General features: G+C 37.8%; 1 protein-coding gene across 1 annotated transcript in view; it reads left to right on the plus strand.

The window, feature by feature from the left end:
- The window catches only part of LOC124622512 (fat-like cadherin-related tumor suppressor homolog), an 883,388-nt gene that overhangs the window by 803,715 nt on the left and 58,888 nt on the right, over positions 1-20,785 (plus strand). Inside the window, exons 21-27 of the mRNA XM_047148232.1 lie at positions 1,403-1,639; positions 1,726-1,926; positions 2,042-2,236; positions 3,364-3,669; positions 10,135-10,343; positions 11,712-11,856; positions 18,745-18,906. Of these exons, the coding sequence (XP_047004188.1) occupies positions 1,403-1,639; positions 1,726-1,926; positions 2,042-2,236; positions 3,364-3,669; positions 10,135-10,343; positions 11,712-11,856; positions 18,745-18,906 (1,455 nt within the window). The remainder of the gene's footprint in view (positions 1-1,402; positions 1,640-1,725; positions 1,927-2,041; positions 2,237-3,363; positions 3,670-10,134; positions 10,344-11,711; positions 11,857-18,744; positions 18,907-20,785) is intronic.

Consider the following 20,785-nt stretch of genomic DNA (forward strand, 5'->3'; position numbering starts at 1 on the left):
GGCTGGCTTACTGCTAATCGCAAGCATTTATCTTTTATTCACAGTTTATCATTTCTGGAAGGTTCTCGAAATTTCTTATGTTTGCATGTTGTGTAATATTCAATGTTCGTGTAAACAGTAGCAAACTCTGTTCAGCAATTCAGTTTTGTTGAAGCTGTATATTGGTGTTAATAATGAAGATGCATTTAGTGCTAAGTGTTGTATTTCATTCACGACCCTGCTTTTGAATTTGGATTTGGGCGTCATTATGATGTGACTATGTTGTAACGCACCTTACTTACTGAGAAAGGTAGAATATTTACTATTGACAATGAAGTTGGGCATTAGTCCCAATGCCAGTTAGGCAATAATGTGAATAAACAATCATTCTGAGCAACATCAGTCATTCATGAATCAAAATGTTACTCTTTTTCTAGTATAGGAGTGGGTGATGACAATAGACTGCGGAAAGTGTGGAATGTGGCAATATTACAGTCAAATCTCAAATCATTTATAGAAAGGGGGAGGTGATAAAAGGGAATGTTATTATTTTGATTCTACTTTACAAATTGCTGCTGTAGGTGATGTAGTAACCAAACCCAAGTAACACAAATATGGCTTTATTCACAAATCTCTGAACAATAATAGAAATAAGCCTGTCGTGACTTCACATGTGACAAGATGAAACAATCATACAGAAGGTGCAACATAAGTGGCACATAGAACAACTGATGTGAGCGGTACAAATTAAAAGGTGAGTCACTGGTAGATGTGGCAGAGACCTTGCCCCGTGCACGCTTCCTACAGTTGGCCTCTAATGGCCATCCCGCTGATACAGTTGGTAGTTGATTTAAATACACGCGCGTGGTGGCACTACACTCACACTCACTAATAGCAGGATGCAGCAGTTGAGATATAGCAGTAGAAAGGGCCAATCTGGACTTATTTAATGAATTTGCTCATGTCTAGCATGGTAATTGACTTTCTTTTCTTACAACATTGAAGCTAGCTTTGTAGGCCTCTTTACTAAAATGTGTTAAGCTAGCTCAGTAGACAATGATATTTATACAAGCAATGGGACAACAGTAAATGGAAGGTCTCAGATTATTACTATCTGTCCTTGCATGTTGAATTCCATTTTCTGTATTATTATTTACTTCTGTAAATGTATGCATTCACTTTTTCTACAAGAGAAATTAACTTGCACAAGGGCTTTGGGAGCAGTATATTTATGGGGATTTCACATAACACATTTAGCAGCCTAAACAAGCTAGTCTTTTGTGAGCTTATTTGAAACTGGTTGTGTGTAATACAAAAGCTGCTGCAAGGAAAAAATATTTTTAAGCATTTTACGTGCTTCAAATTTAAATAACTGTATTTTATTTTTGTACTTCAATGTTTTAGAATATGTTTTTGCATGCAGGTGTAATATATGTTGTTGATGAGCTGGATTATGAACAAAAGAAGCAGTATGAGCTGACCATACGTGCAACAGACAGTGTATCTGGAGTTTATGCAGAAGTACCAGTCAGTATTCTTGTTCAAGATGTCAATGACTGTCCTCCAGAATTTAGCAGTGACAGTTATAATATTTCTGTCTCTGAAGCTTCACCATTTGGCACTTCTGTTCTCCGAGTGTCTGCCAGAGACAATGACACAGGTAAAATAGCACAGACTATTAAGAAACAGTCAAAATATAAGAAGACTTCACTGAGAATCTAGAAACTTTTTTTTAATTTCCTACAGGCATTAACCAGAAGATTCGATATCAGATTCAGAGCGATTCCAGCAATTCATCAGAATTTTTTCATATTGATTCAGATGATGGATCTATCTATCTGAAGCAGTCATTAGATCATGAGATTCATGACAGTCACCACTTTACAATTATTGCAATGGATGCTGGGGTTCCAAGTCTCTCAAGTACTGCACATGTTTGGGTTTCTGGTTAGTTTCATTTGATTCTTTTCTTAACCAAACGTAAAAGTAAACTTAAAGTATTTGTATATCTAACTATTTTATTGATAATTTCATTTGTGAAGATTTTTTATTTCTGTTTCAGTTATCGATATGAATGATAACCCACCAAAATTCGAGCAACCATCATATGTATGCTCTCTCTCTGAACATGCTCAAAGAGGACAGTTCATCACTGTTGTTAAAGCAAGTGATCCTGACTATGTTGATCATGAAAGACTAAGCTACACAATTGTTGGAGGAAATGACCAACAGACATTCTCCATTGATTCCGCTACAGGTGTGCTTTATCGTCATTTTTCAGTCAGTGTATTTTGATATACAATTTTCCTGAAAAAATTAAGCTAGTTCACGTGTTACATTGTTGATTGTGGTAATATATAGTCACAGCTTGTCATCTGCATAGGATTTGTCTGTACTTTATTTTATCTATATTAATTTCATGTAGTGGATTGTTCCATGGCCAGGAGATTTGCTCTGCAGTTTGGTCCTACAGTAAAATAGAGAGAGGGAGGGAGGGAGAGGGAGCATAACCTTTTATGTTTGTCATAGGAGCATGCTAGGGGGTGTATTTTGTGTGTGTGTGTGTGTGTGTGTGTGTGTGTGTGTGTGTGTGTGTAGGGGGTGAGGGGAGGCAGTATTGAAGAGGAAACAGCAGAGACTAATGGATATGAGAATCCATAGGTCCATAAAACTAGCTCCAGTTCGCTAGGGGAATGGGGGACAGCAGAGAGAAATCAGAACCTGGTGGGCTGAAACAGAATGAGAGCAGGGATAGATGTTGCAATACAGGGACTAGTGACAATTGAGACAGGATGATTGTGTTGTTGAGACAGTTTCCACCTATAAAATTAAGACAAGCTGATGCTGATTGGGAATCCAGATACCACAAGTAGTGAAATAGCCACTTACGTTGAAAAACATGCTTTGATATTGGATGGTCTTATTTTCTCTTGTATGCAGTCCCACAGGGGGCATTCTTACAGATAGATAGTTTACTGATGGCCATACTCACATGGAAAGTGTACCATAATTGCAGTGGAATTATTATGTGATTATTTATGAATGGCTGTGCTTCTTATATCCATAGGCTGAACTATCTGTGGTGAATAGCCACATCAGACTTTGGCCAAGAGCAAGTTTGTTAGCATTTGTAACATTTGTGTTTCATTAACTCATCTGTGTGAAGCAGAAGAATCACAGTCTGAGAATGTGTCTGTTTTAAAAGGAAGACATAATCATGTCAGAACCCTTAAGATGACATGTTTGTTTTATTTCATGTGTACAATTTTTATTTCCTGAGAATCAGCACCTGGTCTACATTCTTTTTTCCTCATAAATAGCAATGAAAACTCTATAAATTTAGTTGTACGTACAAAAAGGATTTACTAAATTCTTTGTTTGTAGGTGTGATCTCACTGATAAATATGCAGAACTTTGCAGAGAAACAGGAAAGCATTTTAAATATCTCAGTCACAGATGGAGTCTACACAAGTTTTACCAGAGTACGTATTATCATACTGCCAGCAAACAGACATAATCCTGCTTTTCCCAAGATTCAGTTTGAAGTTACAGTACCAGAGAATCAACCACGTGGAACACTGGTAACAAAAGTCACAGCCACAGATAAAGATTTTGGCAAATATGGTGAAGTTGCATACTCCATTCCATCTGATTTACTGAAAGAAATTTTTGAAGTCAACAAAAAGACAGGTAAGTCTATGAAAAAGTGTTTTCCAATAGATGTGTGTGACCTTTTCTTTGCTGGGAGCTAGTGTGATCAAATTTTTATTGAAATATTTAGCTAAGTGCATATAATTGTCAATTTTCTCTTCATAGCCTGTAATGAAAAATGGTTTCGGTAAATGGTTATGGACTTAGGGTTTACCTGCGGAAGAGTGAATAGATCTGCACATAGCTACAGAAACTTTGTAATAACTGTACTCCTAAGTTTAATCCATGTTGTTTTTTCTCACCACTATTCTTTAAATTGAACTGTTACATCCCTCTTATATGTGTTCAGTTTTATATAACACAAGTAGGCCACCTATTCATAACCTTAAATAAACAAAGATAGTAAAAAAATAATAATTTACCCTTTGACATTAGATGAGTATAAAGTTACAACAAATGAAAACATTGCTATTATTTATTATCTGTTCTCATTTTCATTGGTGAGTCCCAGAAAAAAGTCAATAAACTTTATAACAGAATTGCTCCAAATTGTTTGTTATATAACCTTCATTTATGTCTTACTCCTTAAAAAAACATCAGAAAAATAGTGAATATGGTAATTAATAATATAATGAAAAGGATAGTTGCCACTCACCATGTAGTGGAAATGCTCAGTTGCAGAAACGCATAACAAACATACTGTCAGAAAGTTAGCTTTTGACCAAGAAGGCCTGTGTCAAAAGTGGACAACATACACACATGCACACTCTCAGGCAAGTGCAACTCATATAAACATGAACACAGTCTCTGGCAGCTCGAGCCAGACTGCAAGCAGAAAGGTGTTATTGGAGAGGAAACTGGGTGGGGGTAACGACGAGTCTGGGGCAGAGAGGGGGAGAGACTGCAGGGTAGGGTTTGGAGGACAGTAAAGTGCTGCTGCAAGTGTGCAGGGATGAGGTGGAGAGTGTGGCATCTAGGTGCAGTCAAGAGATTAGATGGAGACCGAGGGAGAGGGGGGGGGGGGTTAGCGGAAAAGGAGAGAAGTAAAAAGACTGGGTGCGTTGGTGAAATAGACGGCTGTGTAGTGCTTTAATGGGAATAGGGAAGGGCTAGATGGGTAAGGACAATGACTAACAGAGGCTGAGGCCAGGAGGGTTACAGGAATGTAGGATATATTGTGGGGAGAGTTCCCAACTGTGCAGTTCAGAAAAGCTTGTGTTGATGGTAGGGATGTAGATGGCACAGGCTGTGAAGCAGTCATTGAAATGAAGGACATCATGCTGGGCAGCATGCTCAGCAAGAGGGTGGTCCAGTTGTTTCTTGGCCACAGTTTGACAGTGGCTATTCGTGCAGACAGACAGCTTGTTGGTTGTCATGCCCATATAGAATGCAGCACAGTGGTAGCAGCTCAGCTTGCAGATCATATGACTGGTTTCACAGGTAGCCCTACCTTTGATGGGATATGTGATGTTTGTGATGGGGCTGGAGTAGGTGGTGGTGGAATGTAATTATACACTTATAAATGTAGGCCTAATACTAGAAATACTGTAGCTAATAATAAAGTATATACAGAAGTGAACTCACATTTTTTTTTTTTTTTTTTTTTTTTTTTTTTTTTTTTTTTTTTTTTTTTTTTTTTTTTTTTTGTGTGTAATGTTGCAGCTGGCTGATGTGCACCTAACCATTTGATTTCTAGTTCCTTTGCTTACTTAGTAAATTAAAGAGCATTTTTAGCAAACATTCTACTTTATTCATTTAAAAAAGTACTGGTAGAATACTCACGTTTCAATACGGAACACTACTGAAAGATCGGTCCATTTCCTGTTTGCAACATTTCTTGTTGATGGATGACAATAGTGGTGAGGGAAGAGGGTTTGAATTCAGGACTGAATGTGCATCACTTTGGTTATGTTTCAACAGTTTGTGTATTTCAACAATGGAGCTTCTGCTGGTACTTCACTTCTGTATTGTAGGATCTCAAAGATTGCCCATCGGATATTGATGCAAATATCATGCTATTTAATGGAAGGCTTCCTAATTTTGCTGATTTCAGGCAACTGAGGACTGGAGTGAAACTGTTTAAGCTATACTGCTTCAGGGTATTTGATAGAATAAGAAGCGAAATGGGAAACGCATCCAACATATAACACATCATTACATCTCAATTCAATTTCCTGCCAGTAAAGCATTAAATGAGAGCTCTGTATCTTATTTTGACATACATATGGCAGATTTTGGTGCCAAATATAAATGAAACATCGATGCAGCAGGGCCAATTAATGAAATAGCTGCTTTCAAATTCAGTAGAAAGAGCTGATGAAGAACACTAACACAGAGCACCATTTGGATATTTTGAATTTTCGTTTTTAATGTATGGGATAAAAGATGCTTATGGAAACAATGAAATAATATTGAGGATATTTATGACAATTACAATATGCTTTCAGCAAATTGAAGATGATGAAAAACTACTTATGGTCGAGTGTATGTGAAGCAGACCATCAGATTCAGCTATCTTGTCGACATAATAAGACACAGCTGCTAAATTTGACTTCAATAACATTATCAATGAGTTTGCTGCACTCAAAGCAAGGAACAGAAAGTAAAATTATAATAAGAACACAAATCTTGGGAAGGAATGTATTCTCAATGCATAATTATAGCCCTTTTTCCTTTATTTCCTATAAATAATTTAATAGGTGCAAATAAAAACTGTTCTTTGTTATACATCATGGTAAAATCAATATACAGTAGCTGTCATGGAGAATAAGACATAGATTTTGTTTTACTTTCAGTTCTCGTAGAAAGTTTGACGGTTTGTAATTCATTTACTGCACTCATACATTTAATTTGTTTGGTGCAATATTTTTCTTCTGTAAAGCTCATTAATGTAATATTCGTGAATAATGCTTCATTTTTATTAAAACTGCTTTACAAATTACCTTTTTAGAAAAAAATTGAAGAAAGATAATTTTCTGTAGGGAGGAGGCTGGTGGGGGGGGGGGGGGGTGCAGCTTTAGCAGTTCTGCCAGGGTGCAGGATCACCTTGGTATGACTGGCTACAGACCTAGCCACCTAGCCCCAAGTGTTGTGCAGACAAATGGACAGGAGGGCAAGAAGGGGAAAGAGGCAGCAGGGTTCACGGGGCTGTGGGGAAAGGAGTGTTACGCATGAACATTTCCTTTCCAGGAGCCCACCTGAGTTGGCCCTATGTTAAGCTATATTGAGGGACAAAGTGGAGAAAGTGACACTGCTTGATCATATCACTGTGACTACAGTTTTACAAGCAGTGTGCCGCTTGGCACTGGTTGAATGATTCAGCTACTGACAGCACAGAGTAACATTGAATCTCTGCAACAGAGCAGTGTAAATGGGGCCTGCATCACTTGCACTACATCAGTGTCATGTCATACTCAAACTTTGATGTAATACTGAAAATATACACTGAATAAAATTATATTACAAAATTTTTGGTGGGGCCTAAGAATGAGCTGACCCTAGGGTCATTATTTACAGAAAAACAGGGTTAAAGTCAGTTCATTTGCTTCTCTCCACCAGCTGCAAACATCACATTTATTTTCTCATTTTTCTCATAAATGTCTTTCCCATTTACGGGTTCTGGATGTTAGAATGTAGTATCTGTACATTCATATGAGCATCTCTTGACTCTCTTCCTATTTAATAGCTGATTTGTGGGTACTCCTTTTCTCAAACAGTATTTGTGTTTTATCATGGCCATAATCTTAATTGATTCCACTGTGAGTACTTACTCAAACATTGTATACTGTATAAACTAAATAAAATTCTTTTTTGTCTTGTTTCACAAAATTTTATTTTTGTTGACCTAGTTTTTGGGTTGTAATGAGATTTTCCAATACACAACTGCTTCCAAAGCTGGCCCCCAAGCAAAGGTGAACAAGTCAACCGCTTTAATCTATCACTTGTTGACTTAAACTATACAGATTATATCTGTGGACTGTTTTAATTTTGAAAAAGTTACTTCTGTGAACATTTGTTACAATAAAATTTAGTCCAACTTTTATGGAATATTCTATCAGTTCTTGGAGGGACATACACATATTATGAATGTAATGTGCTGCATTAATGTTCCACAATATTTATTTCATATTTTGTTGCAAATTGTATTTCAGTTTTCTATGCCATTATCAGACAGTTTAAGACAGAGCAGATATTCTATTCGTCAGCAAGAGTTTCTAGGTGTGCAGAGACTGTTGTTTCTAAAGATATATGATGATTCGCAGATTATGCACCTATATGAAAAACACAACAGTTCAATGCTTCAATCTGACATGTTTACAAAACAAGAAATATTATGTATTGTTAGTTTTAGCCAGTCGATTTTGGGATGAGGAGGTGCACCAGCTCCACATGGAATCCACCCACAGGATTAACAACGAGGGTTGGTGTGTGCTGGCCCATCTGGATGTGATTTTCAGGCAGTTTCCCATGATTTGCAAACATTTAGGAAAACTTTCAATTACTTTCGCATGAAGCAGTTGAGGTACACTTATTCTGATCAGGGGTAATGGGGTGGCAACAGAAAGGACATCCAGCCACCCCTTGAGCTAACCATGTCAAATCGCCTAATAACAATGCCAATCCTGCACTGATGCAGAACAAAGGCACAAGATAAAGGAGAAGATGTAATGAATGTTTTCGATTCTAAAGACATGAGTATAAATCCATAAATCCACTGTTTGATTCAACTACATATATTGTGCTATGTAGTTACACAGGTACTGTACAGAAAATGATGAACAGTAATAAATATAATGAAATATGTTCAAAGAAGGTATGATGTGTACAAATAAACCTCATATTATATTGTACTCAGAGATTGAAATATGTAACTATAAATGCGAAAACAGTACAACAAGTGAGTACTGGCACAGACTGATATGGTATATGGACAGAGATTGGTGAATGTGAGGTATGGTATGCAGTATATATTTGTGTTTCTGATCTAAGCAATGTTTTGCAAAGCCAAAAGTCAAATTCATTCTTTTCTGAACATCACTGAGACCAGAGGCACAAGTATGTATTTAAGACAGAAGTCATATACATAGAGGGAAATGCTGTGAAGATGACTCTATTAGAAGTATTAACCCTCTATTGCTTTGTGTTGCTATTTGACAACTAACTGTAACTTTACGTATAATGTTGAAGAACCCACTCAACAAACACAGTCTGGATGTATCGAGCTACACTGTGTTAAGCATCCTTATTTTGACAGAAATAGCTGAAGATCAATAATCTTTGCTGAAGGTTGAATGTACATAAACACACAGATCTAGTTAGATTCTTAATGTTTCCATATTGTAACAAAACCTAAAATATTGAATAAAACAAAATTAAATGAAAATTTCTATGTTCAGCCTCTCGCATGGTATTTTGTGCATCAGATCCTAGCCCCAGATTGTTTAAAACTGAAATTGATTTCCTAAAAAAAGTTGTGCAGTAGAGGGTTGAAATGATTTACTACTGAATGAGCAGACTCAGTTCAATTCTTCATCCCTTTTAGATAATGTTGTAACTCCTATTTGGGAGTGAAGCAGATAACAGTTTTGGAATCTAGGGATCATTACTCAGAAATATATAATTACACAAATACTAATTTACTTTACCTACAACATGATTGATGTGTGCTTAGCTCTGTTCCAGTATACTTAGCAATATTTGGAGTTAATGTTATTCTAATGAATTTTATGAGGTTGTACTATACAGACATAACTGTTTTGTAATTAAAATAGTCAACAGAGATAACTTTAATAATTTGTGTAGATGCAATGGATTAAAGGAGATGACATGTTTATGTTTCATTGAGTGCCATCTTTGGAGTATGTTGTGAACTGTAAAATGAGCTTACAACCCAAACCTAGGTCAAAAATAAAGTTTTGTGAAATAATGAATGTTTAGTTCATACAAAGCATTAGTATTTTGGATAGGCCAGCCTCACTGTGGGAATTTTTAAGAAGAATGCCATATAAATTTTTGCTTGTTTGAAAATCAGTGTAATAGAATTAATGCTGTCTTGAAATTTGTTATTTATATTGAAAAGAGTGTATTTATAGGACACCATAAAAATGGCAGGGCTTGTACGTGGGAACTGTATCACTCGAATGTTTTCTTTCTTGAGCACAACAGAGGGAAACATCAGGAGAAAACGTTTTTAGAAACAGGGAAAACAAAGGAAAAACCTGATGGGTTATTCCTCACCACAATGTAGAGACTTTCTTTTATTTTTAAAATTTTGTCTTTTTATTGTGCTTTTAACAGATTTTTCATACTTAACTTTAGTATTTATCGTAACTTACATAACAGGCAGTTAACAGTCTCCATTGTTATTATGTTAGAATCTTTGTCTACATTACATGACTTCTTTAAAAGCAGGATTGCAAAATTTCAAATCTCTGTTTCATCTAACAGATCATTAATAAATAATTTGCAGGTATACTTATCACTTTGCTTGTTATTAATTTTCAGGAGAGATATTCACTAAAAGGAGTTTGGACAGAGAAGAGCAGAAGCTTTATGAGCTTCCAGTAATGGCAACAGATGGTGGTGGACGGTCAGGGTTTATCATTGTTAGAGTGAAAGTTGGAGACTTGAATGACAATGCTCCATCTTTCCTTCTACGAGAATATAAGGCCACAATTCCTGGCAATCTGACACTCAAATCACCTTTCCTTAAGGTAATTACAAATAAATTATATGGCACTGATACCTGACTCTTCCTTCAGGGAACAATAATCCATTGTAACTCTATGCAGTGCCCCCCTCCCCTCCGTCCCCCCCCCCCTCTCTCTCTCTCTCTCTCTCTCTCTCTCTCTCTCTCTCTCTCCTATAGTTAATTTTACTTCCTATTAATTCCCCATTTTTAAAAACCTTATATAGTGAACCAGTAAGCCTGAAATTCATCACAATAAATTTCTGCTCAATTTAAAAATTATTAGAATTGGATAATGATATCTAACACTGAAAAGGAAAGCAGATTGAAGTATCTGTCCAACGTACTTTTATGGGGGTGACACACTTCTTATGTGGCACCACAGCATCAGTTCTTGAACATTTTCATCTGCAGACATGCATTTTCATGCTGAAGAATACAAAAACATATTCAGCTAAAAGAAATAAGCAATTTAACAACAGTCCTTCCATTCTGTACAGCTACCTTAAGTCAGTGTTCAACCAAAAATTGAAGAAATTCTCTTTTCAGTGAAAGATAACACTAGTTTGAAAATATTTTGGTATATGTATAATGTACCCTGTGAACGCAGTGAAAATTACATAGGGCATACAATCTTTATGGTGTTCAAGCACTGTAATGAACATAAATGGTACGTAAGGTTCACAAACTTTGAGTAGGTTTCAGTTGTGAGACATATATTATATAATAAAAGATGCAGTACAAAAGTGCATATATATCAGTACATTTAAGATAGATGGTGGCTACAATGTTAATGGCACTTGACGATGGGCACTAGAGTTGGAACATTCACAAAGAGCAAAAATTTAAAACTTAATTGAAAATGGGAAACATAGTGCTGAAGGTGGCCTTTGTTCCCCTTCTGCTCCACAATTTCTGGCTAGGAGAGATATGTGAGGGAACTCTGTGTCCTCCTGTGCCAATTTCCTGTCCTTGCATATGCAAATTATAGCTCTCAGATGATTCACTCTACTCGGACATTGAACTTTTGCTCCTTTATAATTAGTGACATTGCTAAAGACCACTTCCACACAGAAATTAATTCAGTGAAATGTGTGGTTCTTGAGACAGAATTTCATAAGAGGTCAAAAAAAATTATGTATACAATTTTATTAATTAGATTACAATGGAAGAATCATACTGTGGAGGTTTAATCATTTTTTTTAGAAAGATAAACCTATAATGTGATGAAGTGTTTTTCACATTATATTTTTTTATGAATATTTGCGTATTTCTGGCTTCTCATTTTATACCTATTTGTACTTGCTCCATAGTCATTAAAAAGTGATCATTTTAACACAAATTCAGTGTAACTCTCATTTTATGTAAAGCAATTTAATTATTGTTATTTAAGGTCAAAGCAGTGGATAGAGATGATGACATGGCTGCTGAGATAGAATATTCAATTTATGAGACACAAGGATCAGAAACCAAGGAACTCTTCTCCATTGACAAACATAAAGGAACTATCTCTCTTGCAAAGAATGCTACATCATGGGGTAAGCCATCTAATTTTATTTATGTAATGACTGCTTGGCTTATTATCTATTTGAACTGCATCTTATTTATTTTTATTTTTGGATACACACACACACACACACACACACACACACACACACACACAGGTCAGGAGTCCACTACACCCTGCAGTCGGCTACGTGGATAGCAGGGGCTGTGTGGCGTGGTCTGGGCGGTGTTCTAGGTTAGATGGCCTCAGGCAAGAACAGAAAGGGCAACAGCCTCAAAGGGTGTGGGGCAAAGTCAGGACATGTGGCAACCAAGCAGCAATCGATATTGTAATTGTAAACTGTCGAAGCTGCATTGGTAAAGTACCGGAACTTCAAGCGCTGATAGAAAGCACCGAAGCTGAAATCGTTATAGGTACAGAAAGCTGGCTGAAGCCAGAGAGAAATTCTGCCGAAATTTTTACAAAGGCATAGACGGTGTTTAGAAAGGATAGGTTGCATGCAACCAGTGGTGGCGTGTTTGTCGCTGTTAGTAGTAGTTTATCCTGTAGTGAAATAGAAGTGGATACTTCCTGTGAATTATTATGGGTGGAGGTTATACTCAACAACCAAGCTAGGTTAATAATTGGCTCCTTTTACTGACCTCCCAACTCAGCAGCATTAGTGGCAGAACAACTGAGAGAAAATCTGGAGTACATTTCACATAAATTTCCTCAGCATGTTATAGTCTTAGGTGGAGATTTCAATTTACCAGATATAGACTGGGACACTCAGATGTTTAGGATGGGTGGTCGGGACAGAGCATCAAGTGACATTATACTGAGTACAGTATCCGAAAATTACCTCGAGCAATTAAAACAGAGAACTGACTCGTGGAGATAACATCTTGGACCTACTGATAATAAAAAGACCTGAACTTTTCGACTCTGTAAGCACAGAACAGGGAATCAGTGATCATAAGGCTGTTGTAGCATCCCTGAATATGGAAGTAAATAGGAATATAAAAAAAGCGAGGAAGGTTTATCTGTTTAGCAAGAGTAATAGGAGGCAGATTTCAGACTACCTAACAGATCAAAATGAAAATTTCTGTTCCGACACTGACAATGTTGAGTGTTTATGGAAAAAGTTCAAGGCAATCGTAAAATGCGTTTTAGACAGGTACGTGCCATGTAAAACTGTGAGGGATGGGAAAAACCCACCGTCGTTCAACAACAAAGTTAGGCAACTACTGCGAAAGCAAAGAGAGCTTCACTGCAAGTTTAAACGCAGCCAACACCTCTGAGACAAACAGAAGCTAAACGATGTCAAAGTTAGCGTAAGGAGAGCTATGCATGAAGCATTCAGTGAATTCGAAAGTAAAATTCTATGTACCGACTTGACAGAAAATCCTAGGAAGTTCTGGACTTACATTAAATCAGTAAGTGGATCGAAACAACTGTCACGTGGGATGACAGCAACAATATGGAGGGAGTGAGAAGGGGGAAGGGATAGTAGTGTACAAGTGGGGAGACTGAGGAAAGCTGTCTGGCGGAGTGTTCAGGGACTAGAATGCTGACAGCCATGGCACCAGGAGGCTGTGGAGCACGGCGGTGGGGAAAAAAGGAGAGGAACAGAGAAAGGAAGGCAGATGCATTGGCAGAGGTTGGCTAACAAAGAGGCTGAGAGATGAGAATGGAGAAGAGATGATAGGACAGAGGTGATGGAAACTGTTGGGTGGAGAGTGTGGGATCAACATGTTATCATAGGGTGAGGCTGGGATGGTTATGGGAGCAGAGAATATGTTACGAGGATAACTCCCATTGGTGCAGTTCAGAAAAGCTGGTGATGGAGGGGAGGATCCAAATGGCTCAGATGGTGAAGCAGCCATTTAAATTAAGCATGTTATGCTCCACTGCTTGTTGTGTCACAGGTTGGCACTGTTTGGCAGTGGCTGTTCATCCTGGTGGACAGCTGGTTGGAAATCATAACAACACAGAAAGCTTGGCAGTTGGTATGACTACCAACCGGCTGTCCACTAGGACATATTGTCATGGGCTCTTTCCATTTCTTCAGATATATTGTCTTCCCCTACTACACACTTCTACACCATCAGTAGTGACTGATATCATTTTAAATCCAGCAATGTTTTTTTCTGAATACTCCTCAAGCTGCATCATATACCACTTTGCATAAATGAATAGTTGTAGAAATACTATCCTAGGTTTCTTAATTTGTAACCATTATTTGTGTACGCACCACTTTGGATAAAGTACCATACTAAGTGGTCTTACAAAAATTAAATTTTCATGGTGGCATTTTTAACACCATTCACACTCTTTCACCAACGTACCTTACTGTAATGAGGTAGTTCCTCAACAGGAGAAATAGCATGCTAAAAATTTGTGTCCTGCTTTATAAGAATAGCTGGTACTAGTGTTCCAAAAAGTGGAAACTGCCTGGACTCATTCTGTAGAAGTCATGGACTCATTCCGTAGAATTCATAGAATTTTTCCTGTTGAGAGACCTCAAGAGAAACTGCAGCCAAACTATGTTTGATATAATCATCTTGAGGTTGAAGCTCTTTTGTCCATGTTTGCTTTACAACTAGATTTGTTTATTTGTTTTTGGAGGAGGTCCACCTTCATCAAAATGCAGTTTTATCTTTTATTTGTCAGACATGATGCTGAAACTTCAGTGGATATAAAAGAAAAGATAAAATTTTGTTTTTCTCAAGGCAGACCTCCTCCAAAAATAAATCTATATGTTTGGTATTTATAGCATTGTAAAGATGCATCCAGTACTTCCTTTTCTTTTTCAATGTTTTGAGCTGTAAATAATGATAATCCATGATACCGCCTTCTTCAGAAGAGCTCATGACTGCAACTGAGACTGAGACAGAAGTGTGATTCATGCTGTCCTGTTGCTTGTTGTGTTAACAAGTTGCATATCAATCATCCCATAGTCCCAGTGGGAACATGAGTGTCTCACCAATAAGTACGTATCACGGGACCTCCACTGCAATGTTTCATATCATCTCAGTGTAAACCATGCCTAAGATTTGAATAAATGGAGAGTTTATCTCATATTCCATAATATACTAGGTTTTTAATAATTGTGTCATGTAACATAGAACCAAGTGCTTTTGCTCAGACCTATAAAAGTTGCAGAAATAGTCAGGATTCCGTAATAAGCCCATAACTGTTTTTATCATGGTTTCAATTGCTGTTAGAAATGACAGGTGAGACTTAAAAAAAGTGATGGCTTTGTTTCTTTTAAAATAATCGTATTTGTGAAACTTGACTTTCTCTCAGTGTATAACGTATTCAACCAGCATACAGGAATGTAGACAGACATCACTTAGCTGCATTCCCATAAGTTGTTTGAATTATAAACTTTTCTTTTAAGTATACGGTTTTTATTATATTCAATATGGTGGTACCAATGATATAAGTCTGCAAGTACTTGGAACTTTTGTAAGCATTTTTATGATTTGTCATTTTTGGGGGAGGAGAAAGATCTTCATGTAATATTCTGTTTGATAGCAACTGCAATTTGATTTTGTTTGTTGTATATTTTACAATGAATTTACTGAATCTATAATAGAATTGTATTTTTTAACTGTGAAGTCAACTTATTGGTTTACAAATACTATTTTAAGTGAATTGTGATGAAGAAAATTGCACACTACTTGTCTGTCCTGCTTCAGCAACCACTTACCAGACTACTGTCATTAATGTGCAACATAAATACTATGTATTCCTGGTAGCAGAAGTTCCATGTATTACTGGCACACTTCGCTGCTACACGCTAAGCTATATGAACAAGTCATTGTAATGGAAATGAAGAGACTCTGAAATATCATTTAAGTAAACAATTAAACACTCAGGCTGTTCACTACAGTGCAGATAGAATGAGAGTTGTATTTTACTACTGAGGTCATGTTACAATAGAGGAGGAGGTAGTATTTCATGAGCACCAGCCTTGTTGTTGTGGACAGTGTCATATCTACTGCCAGCCAGTTTTGTAGCTCTTATGAAGGATGATAATAGTAGTCATCAAAATACAGAATATTTACTCAGAATTGCTGCAGTTTAGACATTGAGAATAGTTATTTGTAATATTTATGCTGGCAGTTGTAATAAAAAATCCTCTATCTAATATTTTGCTTCAGTTAATATGTTTACCTCTTCATGTCACATTGTAAGTACATTGTTAAAATTACAAGGGACAGAATAACAGGCTACTTTCCTTCAGGTGGTGAAATTCATAGTACTTAAAAAGTAGAAAACAGTAATCTTGTATCTGAGAAATAAATGTTCCTCCTTGAGGGAGAAATGAGGGACTGGCTGTGGAAAGCTGGGAAGAGGCCATGGGGACAGATCACTCAGCTGCTAGGTCCTTCTGTGAGGACAAGGACAGGGAGAGGCAAAGACAAAAGAAAACGTGTCAGAGATAGTAGAAAGCCAAATATATTAAAATGGTAAGTGCTGTGTCAGCTTCATTTGAGAGATGATAATAAGGGATGGTGTGAGAAGTAAAGAGGGAGGAAGAGAAATGAAAGATGAGAAGAATAAAGCAATTTGGAAATCAAAACAGAGAGAGAGAGATTACATGAAAAAAGGTTGAGTGTGTTTGTTAATGGAGGTTAAGCCTAAGAAAGTATAGAAATTAAAAAGCAGATTAACATTTCTATGTTTGGGAAAATTAGTATTTGGGTAGGGATCTGAAAGGCATGTATTTATAGTGGATACCTCCAGTACTAAAGTCACCTAATATCTGGAGATGGAAACATGCTGTCAAACATTTCCTCTTATAATGCCACTATCCTGGACCCACCTGTATTAACACACCCTTCCCTCTTATTACAGAATGGCAGAAATGAATTACTTATTTGCCAGTTTTCCTTTCTTTTTTAATTTAATTTCTTCACTTCAACATTTCTTTTTTCTTTTAAGTAAATTAGAATATTATGGTGTAACAGGAAATGCTGCAGAATGTTTCAAATCTTATATCTCTGGCAGGAAAGAAGAGGTGTTATCAGGAAAGAGACATGTATTAAGCTATCAGGCATCATCCAACTGGGAACTAATTACGTGTGGGGTCCCACAAGGTTCCATCTTAGGGCCCTTACATTTTCTTGTGTATATCAATGACCTTTCATCAGTAACATCACCAGATGCTAAGTTTGTTTTGTTTGCTGGTGATGAAACATTGCAATAAATAGCAAATCAAGTGTAGTCTTAGAAAGATTTGCTAATAAAATATTTGTGGACATTAATCACTGGTTCCTAGCCAATTCTTTGTCACTAAACTTTGAAAAAACACACTATATGCAGTTCAGAACATGTACGAGGTGTCCCACAAGTATATGCCTAACATATGATTACGAACAGATAGAAGAATTGGACAGAGTTAAATTCTTGGGATTACAGCTTGATAATAAATTCAACTGGGAGGAGCACACCACAGAACTGCTGAAGCATCTAAACAAATCTCTATTTGTAATGTGAATTCTGTCAGGCATAGGGGATATAAAAATGAAAAAGCTGTCATACTATGCTTACTTTCACTCCATAACGTCATATGAGATTATTTTTTGGGGCAATTCATCAAGCCAAGCTAAAGTATTCCAGGCACAAAAACGTGCAATAAGAGTTATGTGGTGTGAACTCAAGAACATCCTGCAGAGGCCTCTTTAGGGTACTAGGGATACTAACTACTGCTTCCCAATATATTTACTCCTTAATGAAATTTGTCATTAAAATACATATCACTTTTTCAAACCAAGAGTTTAGTTCATTGAGTCAATACTATAAATAAGAATAATCTTCTCAAGGATTTAACATTGCTTACTCTTGTACAAAAAGGTGTGTATTATTCAGGAACAAACATTTTCAATAACTTTCCAGCAGCCATAAAAAGTTTAACAATCAATGAAATTCAGTTTAAGAGAAGCCTAAAGGATTTGTTGGTAAAGTACAATCTACCTTCTGCACCATTTCAGTGCAGTAATGTGTTCATTGTAAATAAGTATAGTAGTAGTTCTATTATATGTTTATTACCTCATAAATAAATAAACTTTTTTTAAATTATACATTCAGATCTTAGTAAATGAGTGTTGTAAAATGATCCTTTCATATAGTGTTCATTTTAAAAAAATAACAGTTGGGAACTGTGGTAGGTACATTAGCTTATTTGTTTTAGTTGTAAATATTTATCATGTATTATTGTTTTTCTGACATGTCCTACATTCTGGAGGACTTCTTCACTACAGATCAATTGGAATTAAAGTAAATCTAATCTAATTTGATTTTCTTAACTGCATTATTCTTTTACACATTTCATGTGTCTTCTTTTCCTAATCCAAATTTACTTCTCACTCTTACTGTTTATCATCTCTCAACTGAAACAAGCACATTGCCTATCAGTGTACTACCTTTCACCTCCTCTCTCTGACTTGTTCTGTCATCTTTGCCTCCCATCTCCTCACAACAGGTGGGCCCCTCCCGACCTAGAGTCGTGTGGCCTGTTCACCAGCTCCCTTTGAAATCTTCAGCCAACCACTCTTTCTGCTATGAAGAACAAACATTTAGTTGCCAAATCTGGGGTTACTGTGTTCTAATTGTTTCTGTTAGCTGTATGAGGAATTTTGCCTCCTATAGATGAGATCTGGGCAACTGTTCTGCCTTTTTATAATGGTAACAGGTCCCTCAACTGAATTTTTTGTTTGATTCCTGTAAGTATGTTGACTATTTGAAATTAGTAGGTGCCATTCAGAGCTTTTATACCATCTTTTTCTCTCTTTAGGATTTCATCAGTTCTTGTATCATAGATTAACCTTCACTTTTTATCAGTTTTATTTGCAGGAAAATGTTTGCTTAAATGCATGTTGCCTCTCAAGCATTTCTCCTATACTAACATGACAATGTACCTTTGTTCCAGAAAATGAAGTATTTCAGTTTTTTGTAAGAGCTCAAGATCGAGGAATGCCTTCTTTATATGCTGATGTTCCAGTTGATGTCTTCATTATGGGTTCCCAAGATGTAGCACCAATGTTTGAGAGAAAGGATGACAACTTCTTCCTTCAAGAAAGTTCTCCACCAGGTAGGTCATGTATTTTCTTCATACAGGCATTTTAAATTTTTTTGTACCTTTAAGTTGACATGCACTTATACTTAGATCAGTGACATTAGTACTAAAAAACAAAACAAAAACAGAGAGGAGAAGAAGAAGAAGGAAAAAAAGGAAAAAACCTAACTCTTTGCAACCAGTGTCAATTTTGTCAGTTGGATGATTTATTTATACATAACTAGTTTTGCCCATTAGCATATCTTCAGATAGTGGAATGCATTTATAATATTATTTCACAGATTCCTCTGACATATATATAAAAATCAAAGGTCGTGTGGAAATGGAACCACTCATCTGTAGCTGATTGACGCATGGCACATGTACACACCTAACGGCACAGAGATGTTGTGCCAAAAATCTGTATTGTCATCCTGACAGCTGATAAATACTCATTACCTATGAAAATCTGGGATCACTTCTTATTTTAATATCTTTTTGCATAGGATGTAGCAGCATTTATATACATTCAGTGGTCATAGTAGTAACAGCAGTTGCTGAACGCGCAGGGAGTATTAATTATGATATCTGATAAGATATGTACAGAAGAACACGGCAGAAAAAGGGGTGGGAGAAGGAACTGATAAAAAAATTTATACCGATTCAAAGTAACCTTCCTGATAATGCCACAGTGCTACACAAGTTTACACATAGTAAAGGATTAAAGGTACAATTGAGTCACTGAGCAGTAGACTGGCATAAAAGAAAATACCACCCATTACATATACATAAATCTTGCAACCAAATATACACTCCTGGAAATGGAAAAAAGAACACATTGACACCGGTGTGTCAGACCCACCATACTTGCTCCGGACACTGCGAGAGGGCTGTACAAGCAATGATCACACGCACGGCACAGCGGACACACCAGGAACCGCGGTGTTGGCCGTCAAATGGCGCTAGCTGCGCAGCATTTGTGCACCGCCGCCGTCAGTGTCAGCCAGTTTGCCGTGGCATACGGAGCTCCATCGCAGTCTTTAACACTGGTAGCATGCCGCGACAGCGTGGACGTGAACCGTATGTGCAGTTGACGGACTTTGAGCGAGGGCGTATAGTGGGCATGCGGGAGGTCGGGTGGACGTACCGCCGAATTGCTCAACACGTGGGGCGTGAGGTCTCCACAGTACACCGATGTTGTCGCCAGTGGTCGGCGGAAGGTGCACGTGCCCGTCGACCTGGGACCGGACCGCAGCGACGCACGGATGCATGCCAAGACCGTAGGATCCTACGCAGTGCCGTAGCGGACCGCACCGCCACTTCCCAGCAAATTAGGGACACTGTTGCTCCTGGGGTATCGGCGAGGACCATTCGCAACCGTCTCCATGAAGCTGGGCTACGGTCCCGCACACCGTTAGGCCGTCTTCCGCTCACGCCCCACCATCGTGGAGCCCGCCTCCAGTGGTGTCGCGACAGGCGTGAATGGAGGGACGAATGAAGACGTGTCGTCTTCAGCGATGAGAGTCGCTTCTGCCTTGGTGCCAATGATGGTCGTATGCGTGTTTGGCGCTGTGCAGGTGAGCGCCACAATCAGGACTGCATACGACCGAGGCACACAGGGCCAACACCCGGCATCATGGTGTGGGGAGCGATCTCCTACACTGGCCGTACACCACTGGTGATCGTCGAGGGGACACTGAATAGTGCACGGTACATCCAAACCGTCATCGAACCCATCGTTCTACCATTCCTAGACCGGCAAGGGAACTTGCTGTTCCAACAGGACAATGCACGTCCGCATGTATCCCGTGCCACCCAACGTGCTCTAGAAGGTGTAAGTCAACTACCCTGGCCAGCAAGATCTCCGGATCTGTCCCCCATTGAGCATGTTTGGGACTGGATGAAGCGTCGTCTC

The sequence above is a fragment of the Schistocerca americana genome, chromosome 7 (genome assembly GCF_021461395.2).
Source record: "Schistocerca americana isolate TAMUIC-IGC-003095 chromosome 7, iqSchAmer2.1, whole genome shotgun sequence".
Classification (NCBI taxonomy): domain Eukaryota; kingdom Metazoa; phylum Arthropoda; class Insecta; order Orthoptera; family Acrididae; genus Schistocerca; species Schistocerca americana.